At 39.2% G+C, this 27,456-nt stretch overlaps 1 protein-coding gene across 2 annotated transcripts in view; it reads left to right on the forward strand.

Moving 5' to 3' along the window:
- Positions 1 to 26,313, forward strand: part of SETDB2 (SET domain bifurcated histone lysine methyltransferase 2) — an 80,991-nt gene extending 54,678 nt beyond the window's left edge. For both annotated transcript variants that reach the window (XM_033436852.2, XM_033436851.2), the window contains 11 exons: positions 1,527 to 1,648; positions 10,520 to 10,627; positions 14,705 to 14,838; positions 17,966 to 18,000; positions 18,194 to 18,265; positions 19,594 to 19,649; positions 20,409 to 20,591; positions 21,032 to 21,083; positions 21,805 to 21,936; positions 23,484 to 23,555; positions 25,482 to 26,313. In XM_033436852.2, the coding sequence (XP_033292743.2) occupies positions 1,527 to 1,648; positions 10,520 to 10,627; positions 14,705 to 14,838; positions 17,966 to 18,000; positions 18,194 to 18,265; positions 19,594 to 19,649; positions 20,409 to 20,591; positions 21,032 to 21,083; positions 21,805 to 21,936; positions 23,484 to 23,555; positions 25,482 to 25,621 (1,106 nt within the window). In that variant the 3' untranslated portion in view covers positions 25,622 to 26,313. The remainder of the gene's footprint in view (positions 1 to 1,526; positions 1,649 to 10,519; positions 10,628 to 14,704; positions 14,839 to 17,965; positions 18,001 to 18,193; positions 18,266 to 19,593; positions 19,650 to 20,408; positions 20,592 to 21,031; positions 21,084 to 21,804; positions 21,937 to 23,483; positions 23,556 to 25,481) is intronic.
- The last annotated feature ends 1,143 nt before the right edge of the window (positions 26,314 to 27,456 follow it).

The raw sequence follows: 27,456 nt of genomic DNA on the forward strand, positions 1-27,456 counted from the left end.
TCTCCACATATGGCTCTTGAGCATTGAAAATGTGGCTCGTCCAGTCGAGAGGTGCTGTAAGCACAAAATACACTGGGCTTCAAAGACTCAGTACAAAAGAATGAATTAATTGTTTCCTTAATTAAATGTTGAGAGGGTAGTATTTTGGATATGTTTAGTTGAATAAAGCATATTAAAATTAACTTCACCCATTTCCTTTGACTGTTTTAAATGAGGCTCCTAGAAATTCTTCATCTGCACCTGTGGCTCACACTATGTTTCTGCAGACAGCGCTGGTCTAGAGCTCTCAGCGCGGTGACTCTCCTACAAGAGGAGCTCCCAACTCGGTGGTGGTTTGAGATGAATGAAGAGCAGCAGTTCGCCCATTTCATTTCATCTGAGGAGTTTTGTCTCAGTCTCCCCCCTTTTTCTTGGTTGATGTGGAGCAGGAGGACTACTAATTTGTAGCCCTACTAATAAGCAGGACCCAAATCCAGGAGACAGACGTTAATTAAGGAAGAAACTCATCTGAATGTGAAAGAAATGCTAGCTCCAAAGTGAGGTCTTCTGACATTGTGAGATGCAAGATGTAGTTTAAGAGAGACATCAAGAGACCTTACACTTTTAAGTAACAAAAAGGACTTTTAGGAAGCGCTTAAGCGGTTAACCTCATTTAAATTTAAACCTTTCGCCATTAAATGGTTAAATGAATTTTTGTTTCAAAACTAAAATTTGAAGGTAAAATTGAAAGTGCTTTCTGCCACAGAAAACTAAATGAATAACAGGATGAGCATTGGAAAAGGCAAAGAAATGTTAAATGGATGCTTGTGGCCAAATTAATAGCAAACTAATAGGTTAGAGAAGATTGCCTCTCACCCATGCACCCAGTGGATATTGGGAACAGCTGGCTTTTTTCCCCCTGTCTCTTCCCTGTTCTTCCTAGCTCTCCTTCTCTTAAACTTCTTTCCTTTCTTTATTCCGCTCTTAAAAAAAAAAACTCCTGCCTTCGTGTATCTTTCTCTCCTAATTTATTATAATGCTAGATTACAGCACATTTAAAGTATATTGCTCATTTACTTCTTTAATTCACCCCAAATTTATTTATTTATTTTCCCAAATTTATTTTTGAATATAGTATGATATAGGGATCTAAATTATTTTTTACAGGTAGTTAATCAGAGCATTATTTCTTGAATACACCATTGTTTTCTTGTTGATTTATAATGTCAGTAATCATTATTGAGAGCTTACTATGGGCAAGGCAATGCTTTGAGAGCTTTGTATTTAAATTCCTGCTTATGTTTCTTAAGTAAAGGTTTTCCTCATGTTTAGACATTTTAAATGAAACATTTTTTTCTTTTCTTTCATTAAGCCATTAAGAAAATACAAAGTTGCTTTTCTGCTTGGGTCCCAATTTTTTTTCTCCCTGGGAGTTGAGACTCTCTGATAAAACAAGTTCCCTGCCCTCTACTTTAAGATGGGTGGAGGAGTTGCAGACACCAAGAAATTCCACTTTTCCATTTCTCATCAGGGATGTTACTTTATAGGTGTCTTTCAGGTTGCAGAAAGGTTGCAAAAAAGGATATGCGCACTTTGCCCCAAAGACCTCGAGTGTAGTGTCCTGTACTTTGCACAGTCAGAGAATATAGCTGCTCATGAAAACTGTTTGGTAAGTTACTTGAAAACACATGAGTCCTTTTAGGGAAGGACATACCAAAATAGATAAATGTACTCTGGATACAACAAAGAGTAACACGTTGGCTGCCCATGGCTTGGGCTTTTTTTTTAATGAAAGCTTCTTTATTTCTTTCTTTATTTTTTGGCTGTGTTGGGTCTTCGTTTCTGTGTGAGGGTTTTCTCTAGTTGCGGCGAGCGGGGGCCACTCTTCATCGCGGTGCGTGGGCTCCTCACTATTGCAGCCTCTCTTGTTGTGGAGCACAGGCTCCAGATGCGCAGGCTCAGTAGTTGTGGCTCACGGGCCCAGTTGCTCTGCAGCATGTGGGATCCTCCCAGACCAGGGCTCGAACCCGTGTCCCCTGCATCGGCAGGCAGACTCTCAACCACTGCGCCACCAGGGCTTTTAAGTGGGGATTTGGGGAGCATATTTTTCCCTTTTTAAAGTTTCAGATCTTAACACCTTATGATTACTTTCAGTTTTATTTATAACTGATCAAACACACAAAGAATTATGATGAAGTTCCTTTAAAGATACTTTAATTATTTCAAATATAACAGATACCCATAGACACTTCACCCAGATTTATAAAATCATGATAGTATATGATATTTGCCTCAGCTTGATTTTTTTTTTTAAGAAAAAAAAAAACATAGATAGTTAAGGACTCTCTCTTCTCTCTGTTCCCTTCTCTCCACTCCTCCCCAGAGGTAATTGCCATCACAAATTTGGTGTTTCTTATTATCTTGTGTTTTTAATTTTATGCTCCCACCACGTTTAAGTATTTATAAACAAATATATTGTTTTACATGTTCTTGGACTTTATAGAATTTCTATCAGATTCTGTAGATTATTGATATATATCCATGTTGATAAATGTAGTTCTAATCTTTCATTTTAAATGTTATATTATTCCATTTTATGACTATAATCACCATTAAAGTATTCTGTGAATGACCATTTATGGTTTTCCAGTTTTTTATGTTACTGACCAGCTGTCATAAATATCCTTGTACAGGTCTCCTAATTCACGGGAGAATTTCTCTGGTCTAGGGCACTTAGAACTGCTGGACACAGGAAGGGAACATTTTGCACCTCACTAAATGTGCCAGATTGCTCTCCAAAGGGATCGTACCAAGTTTGACTTCCACTATTTTGGAGTTTGCTTCTCTTCTTCCTTGTCAACACTTGATTCTATGAGATTTATTTTATTTTTTGGTATGGTAAAAGTATGTTTAATTTTGAAAGAAATTGCTGAACTGTCCTCCACTGTGGCTGTACCATTTTATATTCCCACCTGCAATGAATGAGAGTTCATGTTGTTCGTATTTTTTTTAATTTTATTTTATTTATTTATTTTTATACAGCATGTTCTTATTAGTTATCTATTTTATACATGTTAGTGTATATATGATGTTCATATTTTAATTTGTAATTCCCTGATGACATATGACATGTGGTGTTGAGCATCTTTTCATATACTTATTTGCCATTTGTATATCTTCTTTGGTGTTGTCTGTCCAGATCGTTTGTCCAATTTTTAATTGGGTTGTTATTGTTTAATTGGGTTTATTGGGTTGTCTTATAATTAACTTTTAGGAGCTCTCTATATCTTGGATACAAGTCCTTTATCAGATATATTTTACCAATATTTTCTCCTAATCTGTGGCTTTTCGTTTCATTCTCTTTACAGTGCCTCCCTGGATCTGTGGTTTGGTGTCTGTCATGATACTATGAGATTTTCATGTTTTCCTCTCTGATGGGTGTGAGATGGTCTCTCGTTGTTATTTGCATTTGCAGTTCCTAGATTACTTAGTGAGCTTGCACCTCGTTTGCTGTGCTCCTGTGTGGTTCTTTTTTCGATTCTGTGACTTGTGTTCATAGACTACACTTTATCTTTGAGATCTTAGTTTTGCTTATATGTATTTATTCACATATAAATAAATTCTAATGCTTTATTATGTATGTTTGCTTTTAATTTTATTTATGGTGCTTTCTGTCATACAGAAGCTTGTGATGTAATTAACATTCATCATTATTTTCCTTTATAATTTGTAGGATTTTTCCCCTAAGAAATTCTTTTCTGAACTAAGGTTCTGTCTTTATTCCAAAACGTTTAAAAATTTTGCTTTTCTCATTTAGCTTCTTGATCCAACTGGGATTTATTTGGATTATAGTGTAAAGTACAGACCTACTTTTAGTTTTTTTTTTATGCGATTAACCACCTTCCCCAGCACTATGATTGAAAAATCTATCCTTTCCTCACTGATTTGTAGTGATAATAATGATAACTGTTGTTATTATTTGGTGTTCACTGTGTAAGGTAATGTTCTGGGAGCTTAACCTAGGAGCTCTGGGAGATTAACAGGATTAACTGTTAATCCTCACAACTACCCTAAGAGGTGGGTATTATAATTATGCCCAAACTAAAGGTGGAACAACTGAGGCACAGAGAAATTAAATCACTTGCCCAAGGTCCCAGGGCTGTAAGTGACTGAGCCGGGACTCTCACCCAGCTATCTAGTTTCAAACCCTCATGCTAATCCGTTGCTCTAACAGTATTGTCATACGTGCACAGATCTCTTTCTGGCTCTCCATTCTCTTCCATTGGTCACTTGTGTATTCCTGAGCTGGTACAACACTCTTTTTTTTTTCTTTTAAACAAAACTCGCATTTTATTTAGGTTGAAATAAACTATACGAAATTGATTTTCTTCACCAAAAATAACAAGGAATATTTTCTGTATTATTCCTAGATAAACCACAAAACACTTATTTTTGTAGGTTTTCTAGGTTTTGCTTGTAAATCAAGATGAGGCAGTAGATACAGTCATGGAAAAAGAAGAAAACAGACAAATCAGTTGTCAGTATCCATGGCCTCTGATCCTGTCTTGACCATGAAACAGAAGTGTTCAATGTATACCTGCCAAAAAGCTTATGAAGATGTAGGCTCAGTAAAGGAATGTAAACAGCAACAACCAGATGTGGAACAACAATGGCAGGCTCTTCCATTCAAACTTTAACTATAACTTGTTCCTTTAACTTCATTTGATAAAGACAGAATCTACACTGAAATCCTTGTTTGGCGAGCTCACACGTTTCTCTTACAATCTGATAATTTTCTTAACTGTCCCTTACAGATTTTTAACAGCATACTTAAAACTCCTACTATTCAAAAGTCAGTCATGAGCTTCATTGTAATGTTTTATGAAACGTATTCCTTCCTCCGATACCTCCTCAAAATTTATTTCTTCAAATTGCTGATAACTCAATACCTGACAGTTGGATCCACAGTGATGTTATGTCTAAAATGACTTAACTAATACAATTCCAAAGTGCCATTAGCAGAGATCACACAGAGTGTAACATGGTACTCTCAATGCTATCTTTTGGAAGAATAGTTAGGTCTCCAAAGCATGAGAGTTCAAACAGGCCATCTAAACAGGCAGATTATCAGTGACTAATGAGCTGGTACAACACCCTTAATTACTATGATTTTATGATAAACCCTGGCTTTTTTTTTTTTTTTTTTTTTGCGGTACGCGGGCCTCTCACTGTTGTGGCCTCTCCCACTGCGGAGCACAGGCTCTGGACGCGCAGGCTTAGCGGCCATGGCTCACGGGCCCAGCTGCTCCGCGGCATGTGGGATCCTCCCGGACTGGGGCATGAACCCGTGTCCCATGCATCGGCAGGCAGACTCTCAACCACTGCACCACCAGGGAAGCCCAGGTCTTCTTTTATGAATTTCAAAAATGTCCAACAATTTTTTTTCTATAGAGGTCTAGAACTTTGGGTTAGGCCTATTCCTGGGTTTGTTTTTTTGTTTGTTTTGTTAATACATTTTTTTAAAAAAATTTATTTATTTTTGGCTGCGTTGGGTCTTCGTTGCTGCACGTGGACTTTCTCTAGTTGCGGCTCTAGGCGCACAGGCTTCAGTAGTTGTGGCACATGGGCTCAGCAGTTGTGGCTCTTGGGCTCCAGAGCGCAGGCTCAGTAGCTGTGGCGCATAGGCTTAGTTGCTCTGTGGCATGTAGGATCCTCCCGGACCAGGGCTCGAACCCGTGTCCCCTGCATTGGCAGGCGGACTCCCAACCACTGCGCCACCAGGGAAGTCCCTGTTAATACATTTTTAAAGTGAGCTATTATTGGTATACACAAAAACTGTCAATTTTTATTTATTTTTTATCTCATCCAACGATCTTGCCAAACTCTCAAATCTAAAAGATTCACCTGGATATTTTATTTGGACGATCCTCATCTTTAAATAAAGATGACTTTTCTTCCTTTAAATTTTTGGGCCTCTTAATTTCTTTTTCTTATTTTACTGCATTTTTCTAGAACATTGTGTTATAGTGGTGATTAAAAGCATTTTAGTGAGCCTTGTCTTGTTTTTTATATTACTGGGATGCTTCTAGGTTTTATCATTAAATTTGTGCATACTTTTTAATACTTTTACTTTATTAAAATTAGGAAGTTTCCTCTTATTTCTAGCTTGCTACAAGTTAAAGTATTGAATATTATGAAATGCTTTTTTCTGCATCTATTGTAATGCTCTTCTGGCTTCTTTCACTCTCTTTCTCTGGCCATGCACAATGCTAGATGCTTTATTTTTTTTTTTAATTTATTAATTTATTTATTTTGGGCTGTGGTGGGTCTTCGTTGCTGCGTTCGGGCTTTCTGTAGTTGCAGCGAGCGGGGGCTACTCTTCGTTGCGGTGTGCAGGCTTCTCATTGCTGTGGCTTCTCTTGTTGCAGAGCACAGGCTCTAGACGTGCGGGCTTCAGTAGTTGTGGCTCTCGGGCTTAGTTGCTCGCGGCATGTGGGATCCCCGGACCAGGGCTTGAACATGTGTCCCCTGCATTGACAGGCGGATTCTTAACCACTGCGCCACCAGGGAAGTCCGATGCTTTATTTTTTATATACACAACTTTTTTTAATCTCAAACTTACAGAAAAGTTGCACATACAGTACAAAGTACCTTTTTTGTTGGAACTGATGAAAGAAATATTCACATATTTAGATATAGGGAAGTCATTCTGGCTTATACATGAGTTAACTTGAATTTTATGCTAACTAAAATAGCCTGTTTGTGGCCTATCGAATATACACTGTACATTTGCTTTAATTATTAGAGAAAAGGACACATTGACCAGAAGTAAAGAATGTCCATGTTAAAAATAAAGATTATATGCCCCTCCTCCTGGGATGCCAATGCTGGTACTCCTTTGATGATAAAACTCCCTTCCCAGGTTCCAAGGCCATACTGAGTCACTGTGTACATGCTAGTCTGTTCTTTTTTTTTTTTTTTAATGTTGAAGAAATGTAACCCTGACTCGTTTATTGCTCTTTGTTCTGACAAGATATAAAACCGTGCTGGAAACAATGCTTCTCCAGAGCAGTTTCTCAGAGTAATCTGGGAAGTGGGCTTCTAGGGTAGTCCTCAGTTTGGCTCAAATAAAACTCTTTTCTATTCTTATTATAGACTGTTTAGTGATTATTTTCGTTTACAGAACCATTTGAAATTAATTTGTGACATGATGTGTTATCTTTCCTGAATACTTCAGTATGTATTTTATACAAAGGACATTCACATAATCACAATGTAACCATCAAAATCAGGAGTTTAATATATTACTACGATCTAGTCCTCAAACCACCCAGGTTTCAGGTTCAAGTGTCCTAATAACTTTATAACAAAAGATTCCGATTCACAGGTTACATTTGGTTTTCATGTCTCAAATTTTCTCCTTTTAATCTGTTAGTGATAAATTATGTGCTTGTTTATTTTCTGCTGTTAAACCATTCGGAGATTAACACTATTTGATTGTGATGTTTTATTCTAATATACTGTTAATGTTAATTTGCTATTTTTAGTTAACGTTGTCAGTATAATTTACATTTAAAAAGCACCCATTTTGGGTTTCCCTGGTGGTGCAGTGGTTGAGAGTCCGCCTGCCGATGGATGCAGGGGACACGGGTTCGTGCCCCGGTCCGCGAAGATCCCACATGCCGTGGAGCGGCTGGGCCCGTGAGCCATGGCCGCTGAGCCTGCGCGTCCAGAGCCTGTGCTCCAAAACGGGAGAGGCCAGAGCAATGAGAGGCCCGCGTACCGCAAAAAAAAAAAAAAAAAAGCACCCACTTTACGTGTACAGTTCAGAGAGTATTAAGTCATGTATTTACCAACGTAACCACCACCACCATCAAGATGTAGAACATTTCCATTACCCCAGAAGGATCCCTCATGCCTCCTTGCAGCCACTTCCTCCCCACCCCAGCTTCTATAGCTTGAGCCTGTCTTTCTCATCTCACATGAAAGGAATCCTGCAGTATGTATTCTGTGTGTCTGGCTTCTTTTGCTCATTACAGTATTTGGAGATTCATCCATGTTGTTTCTTGTATGTGTATTTTGTTCCTTTTTATTTCTGCACAGTATTTCATTGTATGGCTCTATCACAATTTGTTTATCCACTTGCCTGTTGATAGACATTAATTCCAGTTTGAAGATACTAGGATAAATCTGTGAAGATCTGAATATGTGTCTTCATGTGGACATACACTTTTTTTGTGTTATAGTCACTAGTTAATTTTTTTAGATTCCACATATAAGGGATAACATGCAGTATCTGTCTTTCTCTGTCTGACTTATTTCGCCAAGCATAATACCCTCCACATCCATCCATGTTGTTCCAAATGGCAAACTTTCATTCTTTTTTATGGCTGAATAGTATTCCATTGTATGTATGTGTATGTGTGTGTATGTATACATATATATATATATATATATATACACACACACACACACGACATCTTCTTTATCCATTCATCTGTTGATGAACACTTAGGTTGCTTCCATACCTTGGCTACTGTAAATAATGCTACTATGAACACTGAGGTGCATATATCTTTTTGAATTCGTGTTTTCATTTTCTTTGTATGTATACCCAGCAGTGGAATCGCTGGATCACACGGTAGCTCTATTTTTAGTTTTTTGAGGAACTCCATACTGTTCTCCACAGTGGCTGCACCAGTTTACGTTCCCAGCATCAGTGCAGGAGGGTTCCCTTCTCTCCACACTCTCAACAACATTTGTTTGTGTCTTTTTTGACGATGGCCATTCTGACAGGTATGAGGTGATATCTCTTTATGGTTTTCATTTGCATTTCTCTGATGATTAGTGATGTTGGGCATATTTTCATGTGCCTGTTGGCCATCTTATGTCTTCTTTGGAAAAATGTCCATTCAGGTCTTCTGCCCATTTTTTAATCAGGTTGTTTTTTGATGTTGAGTTGTATGAGCTGTTTGTATATTTTGGATATTAACCCCTTACCGGTCATATCGTTTGCAAATATTTTCTCCCATTCAGTAGGTTGTCTTTTTGTTTTTTCAATGGTTTGTTGATGCAGAAGCTTTTAAGTTTAATTAGGTCCCAGTTGTTTATTTTTGCTTATGTTTTCCTTGCCTTTGGAGATAAATCCAAAAAAGAAAATTGCTACGATTTATGTCAGTGTTCTGCCTATGTTTTCTTCTAGGAGTGTTATGGTGTCCTGTCTTACACTTAGGTCTTCAATCCATTTTGAGTTTATTTTGGTATATGATGTGAGAAGATGTTCTACTTTCATTTTTTAACATGTAGCTCTCCAGTTTTCCCAGGACTACTTATTGAAGAGACTGTCTTTTCTCCATTGTATACTGTTACCTTCTTTAAATGTGGACAATAATGCTTTTATTTCTTGAGTGAATACCTATAAGAGGAATGCTGGGTCAAAAAGTAAATGTATGTTTAACTTTAAAGGTAATTGCATCATTTTACACTTCTACAATAATGTGTAAGAGTTTCATTTGCTCCACACCCTCATTGACACTTGGTATTTTCAGTCCTTTTAATTCTAACCAGTCTAGTGAGTGTGTATTGGTATCTCATTGTGGCTTTGATTTGTCTGAGGGTTCATGATTTTGAGCATCTTTTCACGTGCTTATCCACCATTTGTAACTCTCCTTCTCTGAAGAGTCTGTCCAGGTTTTTTGCCCATTTTTAACTGAATTATTTGTCTTACTGAGTGGCAAGAGTTTTCCCTATATTCTCGATATAATTTTTTTGTCAGATATATGAATTGTGAATATTTTCTCCCAATTTCTGGCTTGCCTTTTTGTTTTCTTAGCAATGTCTTTCAAAGAGCAAAAAGTTTTAATTTTGGTGAATTCCAACTTAATAACTTTTTCTTTATAGTTTCTGCTTTTTATAAGAAATCTTTGTGCCAGTGTCAAAAATTTTTTATCTTATGTTTTTCACGCCCTTTATTATTTAAGTGTATGTTGATCTTTCATTCAGAGGTAGTTTGGATTCTTTTGGTTTCAAGAAACTTTTAGAAGCGCGAGCCAACCTAAGTATAAAAGGGGCTTTGCAATAAGTTGCAGGGGCAATTTCTGGCTCCTGAAGACAGGCACACAGGTGGGTATAAGAAACAGGAGCTGGGAAGCCATCAGGAACCCAGGATTTCCTCTCTAGCCCTCATTTTTGTTTTCCTCTCTTTGTTGACTGACTTGCTCTGACCATGTGGCTCAGAGCCTGTTTTAGTCCCCTAGGATAGGGACTTTGACTGGCCCAGCTTGGGGTCAGGGCCCCGACCAGGTCCAGTTAGCCACTGGGGGCCAGGGTTATGCAGTATAAAACATGTCTGGGGATCAGGACAACTCCCAAAGAAAAGCAGGGTGACTTGAGATCTGCTCACACACGCCAAAAGGTGGTCACTGTTCTACGCGCAAGCCATCTTCCACTCCTGGTGAGTACTTTTTGGTACCATTTTCTGACTTGCAGCTCTCAACATTACTTTGCGCATACTCTGGCTTTTTCTTTTCCCAATCTGCAGCTGTATTCCTCCGCGCTTGTGGAATGTGAGGATCATGATCCGTTCAATCATGATAGAAATTTTGATGTGGAATCGGTAAAGAAAGAAGTCAAGAGAGGAAGGAAGTTGGTAAGTATAAATGATTCTGTTACTCAGATGAACAGACCCTTGGTGATGCTTTCAAAAGAAAGTCTATTTGATTGATAAACCAGGGGATAGAGATGCAACGTGGAGAGATGAAAGAAGTAGGACCTATATTGGAAACTTAGATTCAGTTGAATATTTTAATATTTTAAAATAAACTACAATATGCTTCATCGGCAAAGTAGATATGAGTTAGAATGCTTTGGCTATAAGTGGAAGGAACAAACTGGCTTTAAAAAAAAAAAAAGTGATGCTTATTTTCTTAACTTAGAGGAAAAATTGACTTCGCAGTTGGTTGATTCAGTGGCTCAATGATGGATCATGCCCATCATCCTTTCTGCCCTCCTGTCCACAACATCAGCTGGTCCCTTTGTGATCATAGGGTGGCCACAGGCAGCGGCTGAAGCATCAGGCTTTCTTGCTCTTATCACAAGAGAAAGTTCATCCCCAAGCATGGATTAAGAGCCCTTCTGAAAGTTTAATTAGGCCACACCCCTCTTTCTGCACCGATTGCTAGAGGCGACCGTAACTAATCAGTATCTACCCTCGGAGCTGGGGCCAGCTCCCCCTGGGAAGGAAGAATGCTGAGTAGTTGCTCTACTGGGTCTGCTGTAGTAGACTCCCTCTGTGACAGGCCCTTCGCAGCTTAATCAGTGGTACAGCAAGCGTGAGCGCTAACACCCTACCCACCACCACAGTCCACAGTCAGGTTAGTGACCTGGAACAAACATTTTTGTAGTCCTTGCAGGATGTCAGCATATACATGGGCAATTTCCACATCGCCTGATGTGCTTTGAGAAACGTCAGCATGGGCCGCTCAGTGAGCAGGCAGATCAGCACAGCTGGGGCTCAGGAAGCCTTCCTAGTTGGGAATGTGGGGGGGAATGAGGATGGGGACGGGGGAAATTCAGAGAGAGGGAACAGGGTGTGCAAAAGCGTGGAAGGCAAGAAAGAAGATGTGGCACATTCATGAAACCATAAGCATAGGACTGTCCCTGGCATTCTCTTCACTGACCTCATGGAATTCCACAGGATGTACTGGAAGGCGTGAAGCCATTCCCTGCCCTTAGATAATGAATTGACAGTTTTTCACTGTGATAGTGAATGCTGCAGAAAAATCTTTGTGCATTATCCTCGTGTGTTGGTTTGATTGGTGCTATACAGCACATTCCTAGAAGTGGAACAGCTGAGTCAAAGAGAATTCCCTTTAAAATCTTTGAAACATGCTGACAAACTATCCCCCAGAAAGACTGTACCACTTTATGCTTCTGTACATAGTGGATGAAAGAGCACTTCTCCCAGCCTGTGACGAAAATGAACATCTCAAACCTCGTTAATTTTTGCCAGTCTCAGAAAGTTTTCCCTTGCGTTTCCCTGATCACTGGAGAGGTTGCACGTTACCCCTCTTTAGTAATCATCCCAATCCTCCCGGCTCACCCAGCTCCAGCAGCTCTTCAGTGATCCCTGGCCACGGTCCAGCATAGCAGTCACTCCCTTGCAAACCCCCTGGACACCCTCCTTACTCACTGAGCAGAGCCCCAGCCTGGGGAAGTGTGTCTGTCTGATGTCTGCAAGAGCTGAGTAGCGCTGGTAGTTGAGCAGTTAACTGGAGAAAAACCCACAGATGTTTTGACTGATCTTAGATTCATGGCCATAAACCTCAGACAGACAACCAGCACTTCATCCTCCACCCTCCACATTTACTCTTTCACATCCTATCATCTCTCTTTAAAACCTTGCTCCACCCCAACTTCTCCTTGCCAAGTTGAGGACTATCCCTGATTTTTTTTTTTTTTTTGGATAGACTTTCTTTTTTAGAGCAGTTTTAGGTTCACAGGAAAACTGAGGGGATGGTACAGAGAGTTCCTGTATTCCCCCTGCCCCTACACGTTCACAGTCTCCCCTTTATCAATACCCTCCACTAGAGGGGACATTTGTTACAACTGATGAACCACATTGACACATCAGAAACACCCAAAGGCCATAGTTTACATTAGGGTTCACTCCCGGTGTTGTACATTTCTTTGCCAGATTCTTACCGAGAAAATGGAAGCGACTAGACAGGAACCCCTACTGTCCAAACCACTGCCCACCAGCCTGTCCCCAGACTCTCAGACTTCCGTCCTGTCAAAGCCAACCCTGCACATGGGCTTTGAAGCCGTCCTCCTTCCCTCCTTAAGGACTAGGTTCTTGCATTTTCCTCTACCCCCTCACATCAGTATCCCTTCTTTCTAATTGATTATTCTTGTCAGCATATAAACATGATCAACTGATCATGTCATCTTTTAAAAAAAAAAAAAACTCTCCCTTATACACAAAGAACTGGTCATTTACAGTGTCACTTGTCTGACCTTAGCTGACCTGTCAGCAGTATCATCACACAGTGGTCCCTGCCCTGCATCTTGAAGTAGTTCCTTCTTTTGACTTCCTGGACATACACTGCTAGTATGTCTTTTACCTTTCTGGCTGCTGCTTCTCAGGTGCCTTGGCTGTTTTTCCTCCTCTGCTCAACCTCTACAGTTTGGAGTGCCCAAGGCTCTTTCCTGGGCTCCTTCCTCAATCTGAACATCCTTCCTACATGACCTCATCCAGTTCCCATGGCTTCAATACCATTCTTATGCCGAGACTCTTATCTCCAGCCCCGATGACCAACCTGACATACCTACCTGGATAGGTAATAGCCTCACATGTTAAACTGGCCGGAAGAGAATAGTTCCATCCCCTATACACTCATACACACGATCCATCCAAACCTGCTCACTTCTCCTCAGTAAACAGCACATCATTTGTCCGCCATCATCCCCGTTTGTATTCTCTTCCCATTTTTCTGTGGGCTATCAGAGTCTTACCCTTTATCTACTATGCAGCAAACAGTCTTTTCCCTTTTTTTAAATGGTATCTGTCACCTTAAAAGTCGAGCTTAAATTTTTTATATAGTCAAATCTGTCAGTCTTTTTCTTTTTCAAGGTGTCTCCTGCCTTGCTTAGAAAGCCTCAGTACTGTCCTTTTCTTCTTTCTCTTATATTTTCTAATTTTTTGCAGCTTTTTAAAAATACTTATTTTTTTATATAGTTAAAGCTTTAATCCACGTGGCGTTTATTTGGGAATATATTGTGAGGTAGGGATCTAACTTTCTTTCCTATACATATAGTCAGATGGCCCCCCAACATTAAATCATTCTTTGTGCTCTGACTTCAAATTCTGCCTTTTGCACAATCTAATTTCTCACCCACAATTAAATTTCCTTTATTTATATAGTTGCTTGTGCTGACCTTGGGATACTGTGTGAGCTGTCACCTCCTGTTTTGCTAGGTGGTTTCATTGTGCGCCCACGTCATTCAGCCGGAGCATGATATAAACCAGCTGTGGTCATGGCTCAGATTCCCCCAAACAGGTTTCTGTGGCCACGTACTTTCCTCCTAGCCATCTCTACGCCACCTTCCTAGCAGACCAATAGACTGATACATAAAAGCAAGAGATCAAATGAATTGAGCTAAGAAAAAAACATTCCTCAGGGGCTTTTTTGTTTTGTTTTTTTTTACATTTTTGGCCTTTCTACATAGATGCCAAAGAGATTTCACTTCCTTTCTCTCACGTCTCCTCAGTAGTGCCTCTGTAAGACAGGCACTGTGATCCCCAGGGAGGAATTCGGGTCTAAGAGAGGGGAAGGGACTGGCTTGAGATCACACAGCTGTTAGTGGCACTGCCAGGAGCTGACCTTGGCCACAGGCTCAGTGTCCCCAACAGAACCTCTTGCCTAGAGCTGGACAGTGTTGCCAACCCTGCTTTTTAGAAATCTCTTTTAAAAAGAGAGGAGAGGGGTTTTTTTGGGAAACAAAAAGGGTTTTCTGCTTTTAATCAGATCATTACAAAACATTCCAGTTAGTTGAGGTTTTGCTGAAATTTCAAAATGAGCAGCTGAATGTCAGGACCAGGTGTTTGTAGCTGAGGACATTAGGACTGCCAACTTAAAAATAATATTTGATGACATCTTTAACTTTAAATTTTAACAAAGATTCTGAAAAATCAGGTGCTTACTCAGTAAAATCTGTTCTTCTGTAGAAATGCACATTTTGTGGGAAAGCAGGAGCCACCGTGGGATGTGATTTAAAATCCTGTCTCAAGAATTACCACTTTTTCTGTGCCAAGAGTGACCATGCAGTTCTACAAGCTGATGGATCTAAAGGAACTTACAGGTATCTAATAAAACAGTTTTAAAGCCACGTTTGGGGGATGGAATAAGGACAAGGAGACTTTTTAAAGCTAATTTTATGCAAATGATTTCCAAGTAAGAATGTGGTTTGGGAGATGCCCAGCTGGGAACGTAACTTGAAAGTACCTTCCCTAAGTGTCATAGGAAGAAAAGAAGCAGGGTTGGTTTTGTTTTGGGTTTTACTCTCCCTGCATCCTTTCTTTCCTCATAGAAAGCACTGGTTGACATGGTAGCACAAGTAACCTAACAGTGGCCACGAGGCTGGGAACAGTTCACACTCGCTCTTTTCTGTAAACAGGAAAGGAGCCTGACTTGTTAGTTCTAGGTCCATGCTTTACCCATCTTGTCTCCAAATGAATGTATTTTCCCATCACTCTCACCACCCTCTTAACTATAAATAGCCTCTAAAAATGATAAAGAAACTATGCAGCAAATACAGTTATCAGTCATTAAGTCCTTGAAGAAATTTACACCTTGTTTGTGTTGCCTTTGGCTTTGAAATCTTGCTCCTTGTTTTTCAATAATTCTTTAATGTTAACTTTGATCCAGTAAGGCATATTTCAAGTCCAAAACAAGTATATTTGTTTTATCCAGGAAGAAACGTGATCTTCCTTCTGATGAAAGAAGTCAGTTCAGTTAAGTCATTATACAGTTTAGTCAGAAGAAATCAGTAACCCAGTTTTTAATTGATTCAGGTCATGTTCAGCGAACTCTTTTTTGTACATAGATGCAGTCTAGAATATGTCATATAAAGGTGAAGGAAATAACAGTCAAAAGGTTAGGTTTGACCTTTTTAAAATTATGAGATGGAATAAAACAGAGAATGATGGTCTAATGTTGACGAGCCAGGCAGACACTTCTCACTTCTTTGGGGCATATGAATAGATTCTGATTGAACTGGACATTTTAAATTTCAGTGAAACATATACATTTTTTTTCAGGCATAGTATCTGAATAATAGGATTAGTGTTATGAGAGAATTATTTTTATTTTTTTATTTTTTTAATTGAAGTAGTTGATTTACAGTGTTGTGTTAGTTTCAGGTGTACAGCAAAGAGATTCAGTTATACCCATATATATATATATTCTTTTCCCTTTATAGGTTATTACAAAATATTGGGTATAGTTTCCTGTGCTATACAGTAGGTCCTTGTTGGTTACCTATTTTACTGATATATATAGTAGTATGTATATGTTAATCCCAAACTCCAAATTTATCCCTTGCAGAGGATTATTTTTAATATGATTTTTGTAAGATCTGTTACATTCCTAAATGATACTTTAAAATTCCATATGGAGGGTAGATTTTTTTCCCCCTGTGGGCATATATCCCCAATTTTATCAGTGTGTTCCAGAACGATTTTATTTTATTACTTTATCTTTTAACCACTTACTTTATGCCAGGAATACTTCAAAGTACTTTACAAATGTTATTTCGTTTAATACTCTAATAGCCCAGTAAGGTAGGTACTACTATCCCCATTTTAAAGATGAGGAAACTGAGGCCCTGACAGTAATTTGTATCCAGGCCACACATTTGGTAAGAGGCAGAGCTGGGCTTCAGGGCTCCAGAGTCTTTGCTCTTTGACACCATATCCTCTTTAAGCTTAGCAGCCATATATCCTAAAATGTGGGCAAGCCTAACATTCAAAGAAGTTTGTTAAATAATTTAAAATCTGATTTTACACAGGTATTTTCTTGCTTGAGACTAGACAGGAAATGTGTAAATATGTTAATTTTATATTCTTTTTATATTTGATTTGCTGAGAAACTCATGAATTGAAATATTCTGTTTCACTTTTATTATCTACCTTCCCAAAGAGCTTATTTTATTATGACTTCTCCAAAGACCTAAAACACCCACTAAAAAGACTATTAGCAGAGCTATAAGGTCAAACAAAAAGGAGTCAAGTTCCTGCTATACCTTAAAGTCTGAAAAAATACTGATCATATATTAGTAGAACCAATGAATAAAATAAATCTTCGTCATAGTTTTATCAAGTATCAGGTGAACTTTTTCATTTTTAAATTGAATTTAAACATTTGGAGTGGCTGTCATGCACGAGACCCCTTGTTAGGTATAGTGAGAATATAAAGAGAAACAAGATGTGAACTAAAACTATCACCTCACAGGAGGACCAGAAGGTCAAACCTAGTAGGAGCACGTGGCCTGATGGGAGCAGGAGGGGATTTACATGAAACTGGCTTGGACTTCAGTTGATAATTGTTGAAAACGGGTGATGGGTTGGGGGCATGGGAGTTCATCACATCTCCACTTTTATATATGGTTGAAAAAAAAAATTAAGTACCTGGCAAACAAAAGTGCTGAGAAACCAGAATCTGAAGGGTGAGGAGATTAATATCGATTGGGGGTGGGTGGGTGGGGTGCTGGGAGGACTGCATGGAGGAGGCGGGAACTGATGTACGACAGGAAGAGTTCATACATTCCCCTAGGTGAGGGGGACCCTGCATCATGAGGGTCAGCACCGTAAGGAAGGGAACTGGAGGCTGCGGAGGAAGAAAGGCTGGAGAGAAAACAGGGCCTGAGCAGCTCCTTCAGGTTTACTCACTGCACTTCTTTGCTCTAGCTGCTCTGCTTCTTCCTTCTCTTCTAGGGCACTGATTAGTTCTAAGCTCATGCAGTTCAAATCTAAGATCTGGGGGAGATGCCTGTTGAGTTAGAAAACTACTTTCCCGTCAGATAATGCATGCAATTTTGTGCTTATTGTTGAAAGTCAGCAGAACTTTGTGTAGTCAGATGAAAACTTGTGTCTTAGCTGTTGGATCTCGTAAGTATTTTCTTTATACAGTAAAATCTTACCACTGTATATGAACAAGTATTGTTCAAAATATGTAGTCAGCACTCACCCCTGCAGAGAGCACGCTGACCTGTTCAAGGGCACAGGGGACGCTGGCACAGGGTCCATCTACACTTGATGTCTGTCAGTAACTACACAGGCTTGAACAGCAATTTTGTTTTTAACAAATAAATATTTAAGGTTAAGCCCGCATGAAAAAGATTAGTTCCCTTTTAAATTACAGTGCAATAGGCATAATATTTGAAAAGTGTAAATACAATTATTTGACTCTTTGAAATTTCATGTTTTCAGAGTATTGTGCCAACAACATGCTGACCTTCAAAATGGTAAGTCTATGAAATTTAGTGTTGTGGGTTTAAAGAAAGGTAAACCTTTGGTAAGACATGGAATAATCTGATTTACTGGCCTCACTAAGTTAAAATACAAATTTTTGAGTCAAAATGTTACATACTTTTAAAATTGTCAGTCCCTGTGCAGTGTGCAGTATAATGAACTAAACTTTTCTTCTTCGTGAACTAGACCTACTCTCAGTGAAGCCTTTGTCTGGTGTCCTCCATTCTCACTACAGTCAGCTGACCGGACCAAAACATGGTAAGAAGCTTTGACTTTTGTGACTACTTGTCTTCTGAGAAGACTATCAGAATCTTCAGTAGATAAAACTGATAAAGTGCTGTATGTTCCCTGAATGCAGTTCTCCTAAGAATGCATGATTAGCCTTTCCGTTCTGAGGAAAATTGGGTCCTGGCTACCTGGGGTTACCTGACCTTTGTGTACTGCCGGAAGAGCAGTCTTGCCAACACAAGGTGTGGAATGCTCTCTGTGGACAGGAGTCGGCCCTCTTCGGGAAAGGCTTATTAGTTCCCTGTCATGCCAGCTGCATTTTGTGGTGTAAGCAACGCTCTCTAAACAATAGCGTTACCCTTCAGCCATCCCCCTTGCAACTTATCAAATACTATCAAAAACATTGCTGTCAGTCAGTGTTCACTGACAGGGAAAGATGACAATAATGTATTCATTTTAAAAAGCAGATTATAACACTATAACGAATCCTCTCCCCAGAGGAAACCATCGTTGTTTCTTTCGAATTCTTCCAAAAATGTTCTGTGTATAGAAACATACCTACTACTATATTTTGCTTTTTCACTTAGTATATCTTAGAAATTCTTCTCTATCAGTGGGTATAAGTAGATCTTGCCTCATTTTTAAAAGGCTTCATAGTATTCCACTATGTATATTATTCAGTTGTATAGCTGAACCACAGTTGAACTAGTCTCTGCGTGACTGACATGTAAGTTATTTCCAGCTTTTTTCAATCACATTTAATACTGTAGCTAACATTTTTCTCCACTCATCTTTGTGCCTTTATGTAACAATACTATTAGAAAGACTTCCTGTAAGTAGATTGCTGGGTCAAAGAGTATAAACAATGAAACTTTGGGTAACTGTTGGCTAATTATCTTCTAAAGAGGCCGCACCAGCAGTACACACTGACCCAAATCCTTGCAGACGTTATATATTATACATCTTAATCTGATCAATGAAAAATTCTGTTTTACTTTGCATATCTTTATTTATGGGTGAAACTGAGTATACTCCCCTATATTTTGATCAATTATATTGTTTCCCTGTGATCCAATTTATTTTTCTGTTTAATGAACCCTCTCTCCAGAGTCACCCATTTGCCCATTTTTCCACCCAATTGCCTTTTTTGTATTGATTTATAAGGTCCTTTTATATTTTAAAAATTGGCCTTTTGTCATTTTTTTTTTGCAAACATTTAATCTAAGTTTGACATATCTTTTGACTTTGTTATAACCTTTGGCATATAAGAGTTGTACGTTTTCTGTAGTCCAGCATCAGTCTTTTCCTTTATGGATTCCAGTATCTACATAATTTATACTTTTCTGCTTACTTTTCAGGAGTGAAAAGTAAAAGGGGGAGGAAAAAACATCTCTCAACAGGCAATCCTGTACAGGTAATCTGAATTAATTTCATTATAGCTTTAAGTTTCTCCATACAATGTCTTTTTTTAACCTTCTGAATTTCAGGTGACACAATGATAGATGATGATGAATATTAAAGAGAAGTTGGATGTGTCTTGGGTATCCAAGCACATAACCTCCAGGAGATGACTGTCCCCTGGCTCCTGGCATCCCTGGGTACCAAATCAGTGAGAGGATCTGAGCCCACAGGGTGTTTATGGTCTTAAAACAGGCATAGGTGCAGTGGAACATCCTTACCTAGCCAAGTATTTCCCGGCTGTAGGATCCACATTTGACCTAATTTGTGATTCATAATTTTCTGGATTCCTATTCTGTGTAAAGCATATGAAAATGTTTTGGGGATTTGCAACAGCTCGTGTAAGCTTTAATTAATATGAGCCAGCAACCTCTCACCCTATTTATACAAGAGGTGCTTGTTACACCTGTTAATGTTTTGTTAGACAAAAACAAAACTACATTTGATGTTTACATCTACATATGAACATGGAACATGATTTTCACCATAAGCATATCACTGAATTTGGTTTTCACTTTATGCAATACAGTAAGTCCCCTACACACGAACCTTCAAGTTGCGAACTTTCAAAGATGCAAACGTGCATTCACACGTCTAATCACATTCATGTGTCTGGAGTACATTGTCACACGCATGCATCCTCTACAAGTGGTTGTGCTTTTGTGTACTCTACAGTACTGTATACAGCAGTACAGTAACTTTATTTCAAGCACAGGACCCGAACGTAGAACAGTACACGAAGACTGCAGCAGCTGTTAAGAATGCAACCCAGTGCTCCCATGTCATCTATGACAGGAAAAGAAGAGCTACTACCCAGACATCAAGGGATCATTTTGTCAAGAGGGTAAAGAGAACTGAATCCAGCAAGGAACCAGAACCTGTGCCATCACCGTCAGGCGTGAGTGAAATTGCACCTTGCCCTCCATCTCCTATTGCTGACGATCCTTCAGCTCTACCATCTCCCACCTCCTCTCCCTCCTCCAGTCAGTAACTCTTCTTGCCTGTTCATTCGATGCCAGCCCCTGTGTGCCAGTTGTTGTACTGTACTACTGTACCTTTCAAGGTACTGTACTGTAAGATTAAAAATGTTTTGTTTTCTGTTTGTTTTTTATGTATTATTTGTGTGAAGACTATTATAAACCTATTACAGTACAGTACTTACTATATAGCTGATTGTGTTAGTTGGGTACCTAGGCTAACTTTGTTAGACTTACGAACAAATTGGACTTACAAATGTGCTCTCAGAATGGAACTCATTCATATGTAGAGGACTCACTGTATTAAATGTCAACAGTAAAAAATTAGTGTAAAGTAATCTTGATCTTTCTCTCCTTTTAGCCACCGGAAAGAATGGAATTGGATAGGAAGGAAAAGGATGGCAGACACACAGGTTTGCTATAAGTTTTGTCTGTTAACGAATATGACTTACAGTACTTAGTACCATTTCAGAGCTGGTATCCCACTTTATTATTTAGAATTTCAGAGTTGGTATCCCACTTTATTATTCTAGACTTGTAGTAATGAATTATAAGAATAGAAATCTTTTATCATAATTATTCACTCCATCATAACCCCAACAGATCAAAATAACTTATAACAGGTTGGGATGGTCCAACTGCTCTTCAGTATTAAGAAAGGATACAGCTCTTGATATAGAAGCCAGAGTTGCCTGAGTTCAGAATCCAATGACATGCCACCCCTCACACTGTGACCCCACCCCCACCCCCCGCCAAGAAGCTTAAGCCAGTAATTGTAACTTTCTCTTAAGGAAACAGACGTTCCATAATAACAGTCAACGGTGACAGAAAAAAATGAGGGAGGCTGTTATCTCAAAGATTTGAAGCTAAATTTTAGAAAATTCTCTTTATTCATATAATTATTCTAAGCAGAGAAGTTTTTATTTTCACTTTTTATAACATTTCATTGTTTCAGCTTGAAAAAAATGAGGTATGATGAAATTACAATTAATAGAAAAGATAAAGGTGCTGTACGTATTACCTAATAATGCTCATCCACCATTAGGCAAAGTCTGAAGAAGTGACCATAAAGTGATGTATGATAGCTGTCCTGAGACAGACGATTTCCTTCTGAAATGTTTTTTTTATTCTTAGATGCAATTGTGAAAGTTCCTTTTCTTAAGAAATGTAAAGAAGCGGGTCTTCTTAATGCTTTATTTGAAGAAATAGTAGACAAACTTCATTTGATTCACGAAAGACTCAGGGATGACACCACTTCAGAATCAGGTATTGAAATAACAGAATTTCTACATATAGAGACTTCTCACAGACCTACATGTTAAACAAAACCAACACCCCCCCCCCCCCAAAAAAAAGTAAACATTTTCTTTCTGCGCTGTTTCTTTTTTCTTTTCCTTCTTTATCTCATTCTTGAGCGCCTGTTTGGAGGTTCTAGCAGGGGAGTGCAGCTACTTGTATACCCTTGACCGAAGAACGGTCCTCTTCTATCGGGGAAGGTCATCCTCTTCAACCGAGCGCGCAGCTTCGGGAGGGACGCACGTGGAGCGGTGAGGGAGGAAGGGGACACCCGCCTAGCCAGCCAGATCAGCCGCATCAACCCTGGCGATCAGTGGGGTGACAGATGTCGCCGCCAGATCGCCTTCACATCCTTTATCTCATTCTTTAATACAATTTATTGTTCCAGATCTCTTGTCTTTTTATAAATCAACAGGAGGTAGGTAATTGACAAAATCATTACTTTAGTAAAAAAAATACCCTGATTCCCTGAAAGTTTTAATGTCTTTTCCAGAGGTTCATAACTGAGAGTGACCATCAAGAGAACGGGCAAGTTCAGAACCAGGTTCAGTCACACACCTGCGCTCCCCCCGCTCCCTGCGGCTGAGCACGCTTGCTGCTAAGATCTGAGAATGGCATTCATTATGCTAGTTTTGATTTGACTCTAATTCTGTTCCTTAAACAAGCAAGTGCCTTTTTTTATACTGTAAAGTATAGAAGAAAGAAGTAATTTTAATGTTTTGGTTGATGTTTGGTTTAGTTAAATGTGGCCTTTCAGAAAGAGCTCTTCGGGACGCTGAAGTTCCATTTGTACATGCAGGTATACAGCCACTTAGTCTTCTCATAACCTGTGTCAGGAGCTTAAAAACTTTATTATAAATACAGTCGACTCATAACATGAGTTTGTACTGTACGGGTCCACTTATACCTGAATTTTTTTCAATAAATACTATGCAATAAAATACTATACAATCCGTGGATACAGAACCACAGATACAGAGGAACCACATATTTGGGAGGCTGACTGTGAAGTTAGTTATGCTTGGATTTGTGACTGCACGGGGGTCAGCACCCCTAACCCCACATTGTCCAAGGGTCGACTGTATAGCTGTCTTAGAAGGAAAAACCTCAACAGTCTGTATTTTGGGTAACAATGTAAAATATATGATTATTTGAAAGGGATTTTTTTCTACAGGACAAAACCAAAAAGTGCAGTTAAGAGCAAACAGACATTTGACATTCTTTTGTTCGTTTACTCTTGTCTCTAGACCAAGCACATCTCGAACTTGAGCATGCCCCTCAGAACCACCAGGGGGGTTTGTTAAAACAGATGGCTGGGCCCCATCCCTGGAGGTTCTGATCTAGTAAAGGTGCTAAGAATCTGGATTTCTAACGAGCTCCCTGGTGAGGCTGCTGCCACTGCAGTCCACAGGGGATGCCTGCTCTGTGTGCTTTTCCTTTTTGAGGGTTATTCTGTGAGGTGTTTCTGCCTATGTAAGTTATTTAAATTAAAACTGAAAATGTTCTTCTTCCTCCAGACTATGAAGAAATTGGGACTTCACTTTTTGACTGCAGATTGTTTGAAGATGCATTTGTAAATATTCAAGCAGGTAAGAGTTATAACTGAGCAGCAAAGTTTATAAACATTTATCATATATATTTATTAAAATAACACTATTCAGGTGATAAAAATCCTATTTTAGAAGAATGTTCACCCTTGCATTAAATGAAAAAGCCCATTACAAAACAATATGAGCCCTCACACACAGAAGAAAAAATATATATACACAGGGTCACACATGCACACAGAAAAACTGCACATAAATGGAAACAGTAGTTATCTGTAGGTGACTGGATTATAGTAATTTCTTTTGTCTTAGTGCTCATTGTATTTTCCACATTTTATACATACACACAATGCTTTTGTAATCAGAAAAAGAACTCATCTAAAAAAGTGGAAACAAAAAATTAATTGCAAAATGGAAGTATTTGGGCACCATGTTTGGAAATCAGCAGGAACTGGTGAGGCTGTGATAAACCATGCTGCACTGTCTCCCTCTCACTTGGTATGATGTGTATAAATTTCAGTTCTTTCAACATTAATCTTCAAATCTAATGGGAGAGGAAGGGTTGTGATTGATTCTAAAGTTCATCATCAAAAAAAAAAAAAAAAAAGAATAGCCAAGAAACTTTTGAAAAAGAAAACCTAGTGGAAACAGAGAGTTAACCTTTCCATAAAACATCAAACAGTGGTCCTTTCACCACTATTTCAGATGCCTTCAAAACAGGCTAAGTTTCCACATTGATGAGTCTGACCTGACTTCTCCATCAAGGCTGCCCCACACAGCTGGGCAGGCTGTGCACTGCACATCCCGGTGGGAGTGGAGGGCACAGGTTGACACAGAGTTTAAGGCAGATGGCTCCCCCTGAAGTTGTACACAAACAGTGCCCTAAACTCTGTTCTTTTCCAGAGATGTATTTGTCTTTCCAGCAAGTATATTAGGAAAATAGATTTTCCCTGTGGATAAAATATTAGTTCATATTCCTGTCTCAGTATACATAAGCCTTTCTCATTTTTGTTTTCATATTACACATTTCTATTTGAATTTTGTATTACATTTATAATCAGCAGAAAAAGTCAACAATAGTGTGTTTTTTTACCAGTCTCTTGAGAATGTCTGCATACGTCTTATGGGAATATCCTTTTTTTTTTTTTAAGAGGCCTTTAAATTTTTTTTCTAAAAAGCTTTATTTTGTAGGTGACTTTCATGTATGTTTATTTTTCTTTCATATAAAAGTAACATGTTTGGAACATGTCACTACCTAGGTTAAGTTAGTTGGGAGTACATACAATATAGTGTAGTATTTGGGGGGGTGTGAGCTCCCGGGGGTGACACTATTTGGAATCACATGAGAACCAACTTAAAAGACTTAACTTCTCACACCCCAACTGATAAAGACTCTTTTGCTTAATTCATCTTTTTCAGTGTTCCAGAAAGTTAACTGCAGGTATACAGATATTCTTGAGGTGTTTAAAAAATTGCCACTGAGTAATATTATAGTTTATAACGCCTAACTAAAGTAGCTTCTTAGTTTCCACAATGAAAGCATTCCTATTTCTAAATAAAACCGAAAGCTTTTATGTAACATTAAAAATTGGATGCATTTCTCTGAAAGATTTGCCCTTAACTCTTGATAGTCTAATGGCATCCTGTCAACATGGATATTGTGTAGCACGAAGGTTATTTAGTTGCTGCTTTCAAATCCTCAAAAGTATACAGAAGTGCCTTTTCTGCTATAAATGTATACAAAATTTTAAAGATTTACAGACCAGCTTTATGTGTGATAAATACTAGAATTGTATCCTGAACTAGAAGAGGAAGCAAAAGCATAAAAGCATCAATTCCTGCTCACAAGACCCTAGATCCTTTTCATTTGGGGCACCGCATTGTGTACTATGCACTTTCAGAAGAGGCTAGAAATAGTGCATTGTGTATAAAACTACTGAATAACCTGAAATAATTTTCTTATTATAGCAATAGAGAATAAAATTCATCTATCTGAACAAAGGCAGCAGCAGCTGAAGGACGAGATTGAGCTACTTCAGGGCTTAAAACAAACCTTGTGCTCTGAGCTTCAGTCAAGTTCTACTTCAGATTCTTCTCTGTCTTCTTAAGAATGACCATTTCGTAAGCCAGGAATCAAGCACAGTTGCAAACAGGCTGAAAGCTGGAGACGGGCCTGTGAAAGCCACACATCTTTAGCACTAGGGCCCTCGTGTCTCTCTGGCCCTCAAACTCTGATCCTCACCAGCCCTTAACTGTTCTTGCTGATTTGGCATCTTATTCCTTTTTATTGCCTCCTCTTCCTCATCATCATCTCACTTCTACCCCTCCCCCCCAGTAAAATATTTCTGATTCTACTTGAGTAAATTGGGCCATGCCTCCCATCGCTCTAAAAATCCTTTGGTGGATTTTTAGATTTTTAGTTCCCCCCTCCCCCACCCCCAATACAGTGAGCTAAGTGGATTCCAGGTGCTCCTGCCCCCAGGGCCTTTGCACATCCTGCTGTGAAGTCTTCACTGCTCCTCCTGCTGATGTCCTCATACCTATTCCATCTGAGAGTACTTTCTCTTCATATCCCTTTCTCGGTGTAAGCCACTCTATCATACATCAAACCACTGGAGTATAAGCAGTCTGAGGGCAGAAACTCACTATTCCTGTGTTTTCCTCCCTATCACATTCCCAGCAGCTAGCATGCTCAAAAAATGTTGAAAAAATGCATAAACTGTTTTTATCTTTTGAGACTAGTTCCAGCCCTTTAATGTTTCTTTGATATAATAAATCTGAATGTTATACCTGTACCCAACATACCTGTGTGTTTTTAAAATTTCTCTTCAGCCACAGCACATGGGCATAACATCATCTTCAAAACAAACATTTAAAACTGGATGGTCTCTCTGAAGGTTTTTCTCAACCTAACAATATACAATTAAGATTTGTATGCCCTACTACCATGTCTGACCTCTGAAAACTTCACATTTCTACTTTTCTACCACACTACTTTGATCCACAGTAGTGCTACATATTTCAACATGAGTTTGATCTGAGTCTCCAACATGGTATCTGGCACATAATATGCTCAATATCTGCTGAAGAATATGATATAAACGAAAGAACATGTCCATTCCTGTTGTAATGGCAACCCCAGCCCAAGTCATTAATAACTGAGGGGCAAAATCTCAGTGGTTTTCAAATTTGGCTACACATCAGGATCACCTGAGGCACTTAAAAAACTACAGAAGCCAAAAAAAGATTTTGGAAGATGGCAGAGGAGACAGACTCTGAGCTCACCTCATCTGACAGGCACACCAAAATTACAACTATTTATAGAACTATGGATCAAAAAGACCGAAGCAAACAGAAAAGATCTTCTACAACTAAAGATACCAAGAAAACCACAACCAGACAGGGGGTGGGGTGGGGTGCAGAAACACAATACAGTCGAGACCCACACCACTGGGTGGGCGACCCACAAATGGGAGAATAATCACAACTGCAGAGGTTCTTCCCAGCAAACAATGGGTCTGAGCCCTACATCTGGATCCCCAAACCCAAGGGTCTTGTGCCAGGAAGACAAGCCCTATTAACATTTGGCTTTGAAGGCCAGTGGAGCTTACCTTTGGGAGTCCCAGAGGGCAGGGGGAAATAGAGACTCCATTCTTAAAAGGTGCACCCAAAAAACTCATGCTCCAGGACCCAGGGCAGAAGAAGTAATTTGAAAGGAGCCTGGGACAGACCTACCTACTGATCGTGGCGAGTCTCCCAGAGAAGGAGGAGGCAACTGGAGCTCACCCTGGGAACAAAGACACTGGCAGCGGCCATTTCTGGGAGCACATTCCACCATGGAGACACTGGTGCCTGCAAGCGCCATTCTGGAATCCTCCCTCTAGCTTATTAGTCTCAGGATCCAGCTGTGCCCCTGCTCACTAACCTATAGGTACCAGTACCG

The sequence above is a fragment of the Orcinus orca genome, chromosome 18 (assembly GCF_937001465.1).
Source record: "Orcinus orca chromosome 18, mOrcOrc1.1, whole genome shotgun sequence".
NCBI classification, from domain to species: domain Eukaryota; kingdom Metazoa; phylum Chordata; class Mammalia; order Artiodactyla; family Delphinidae; genus Orcinus; species Orcinus orca.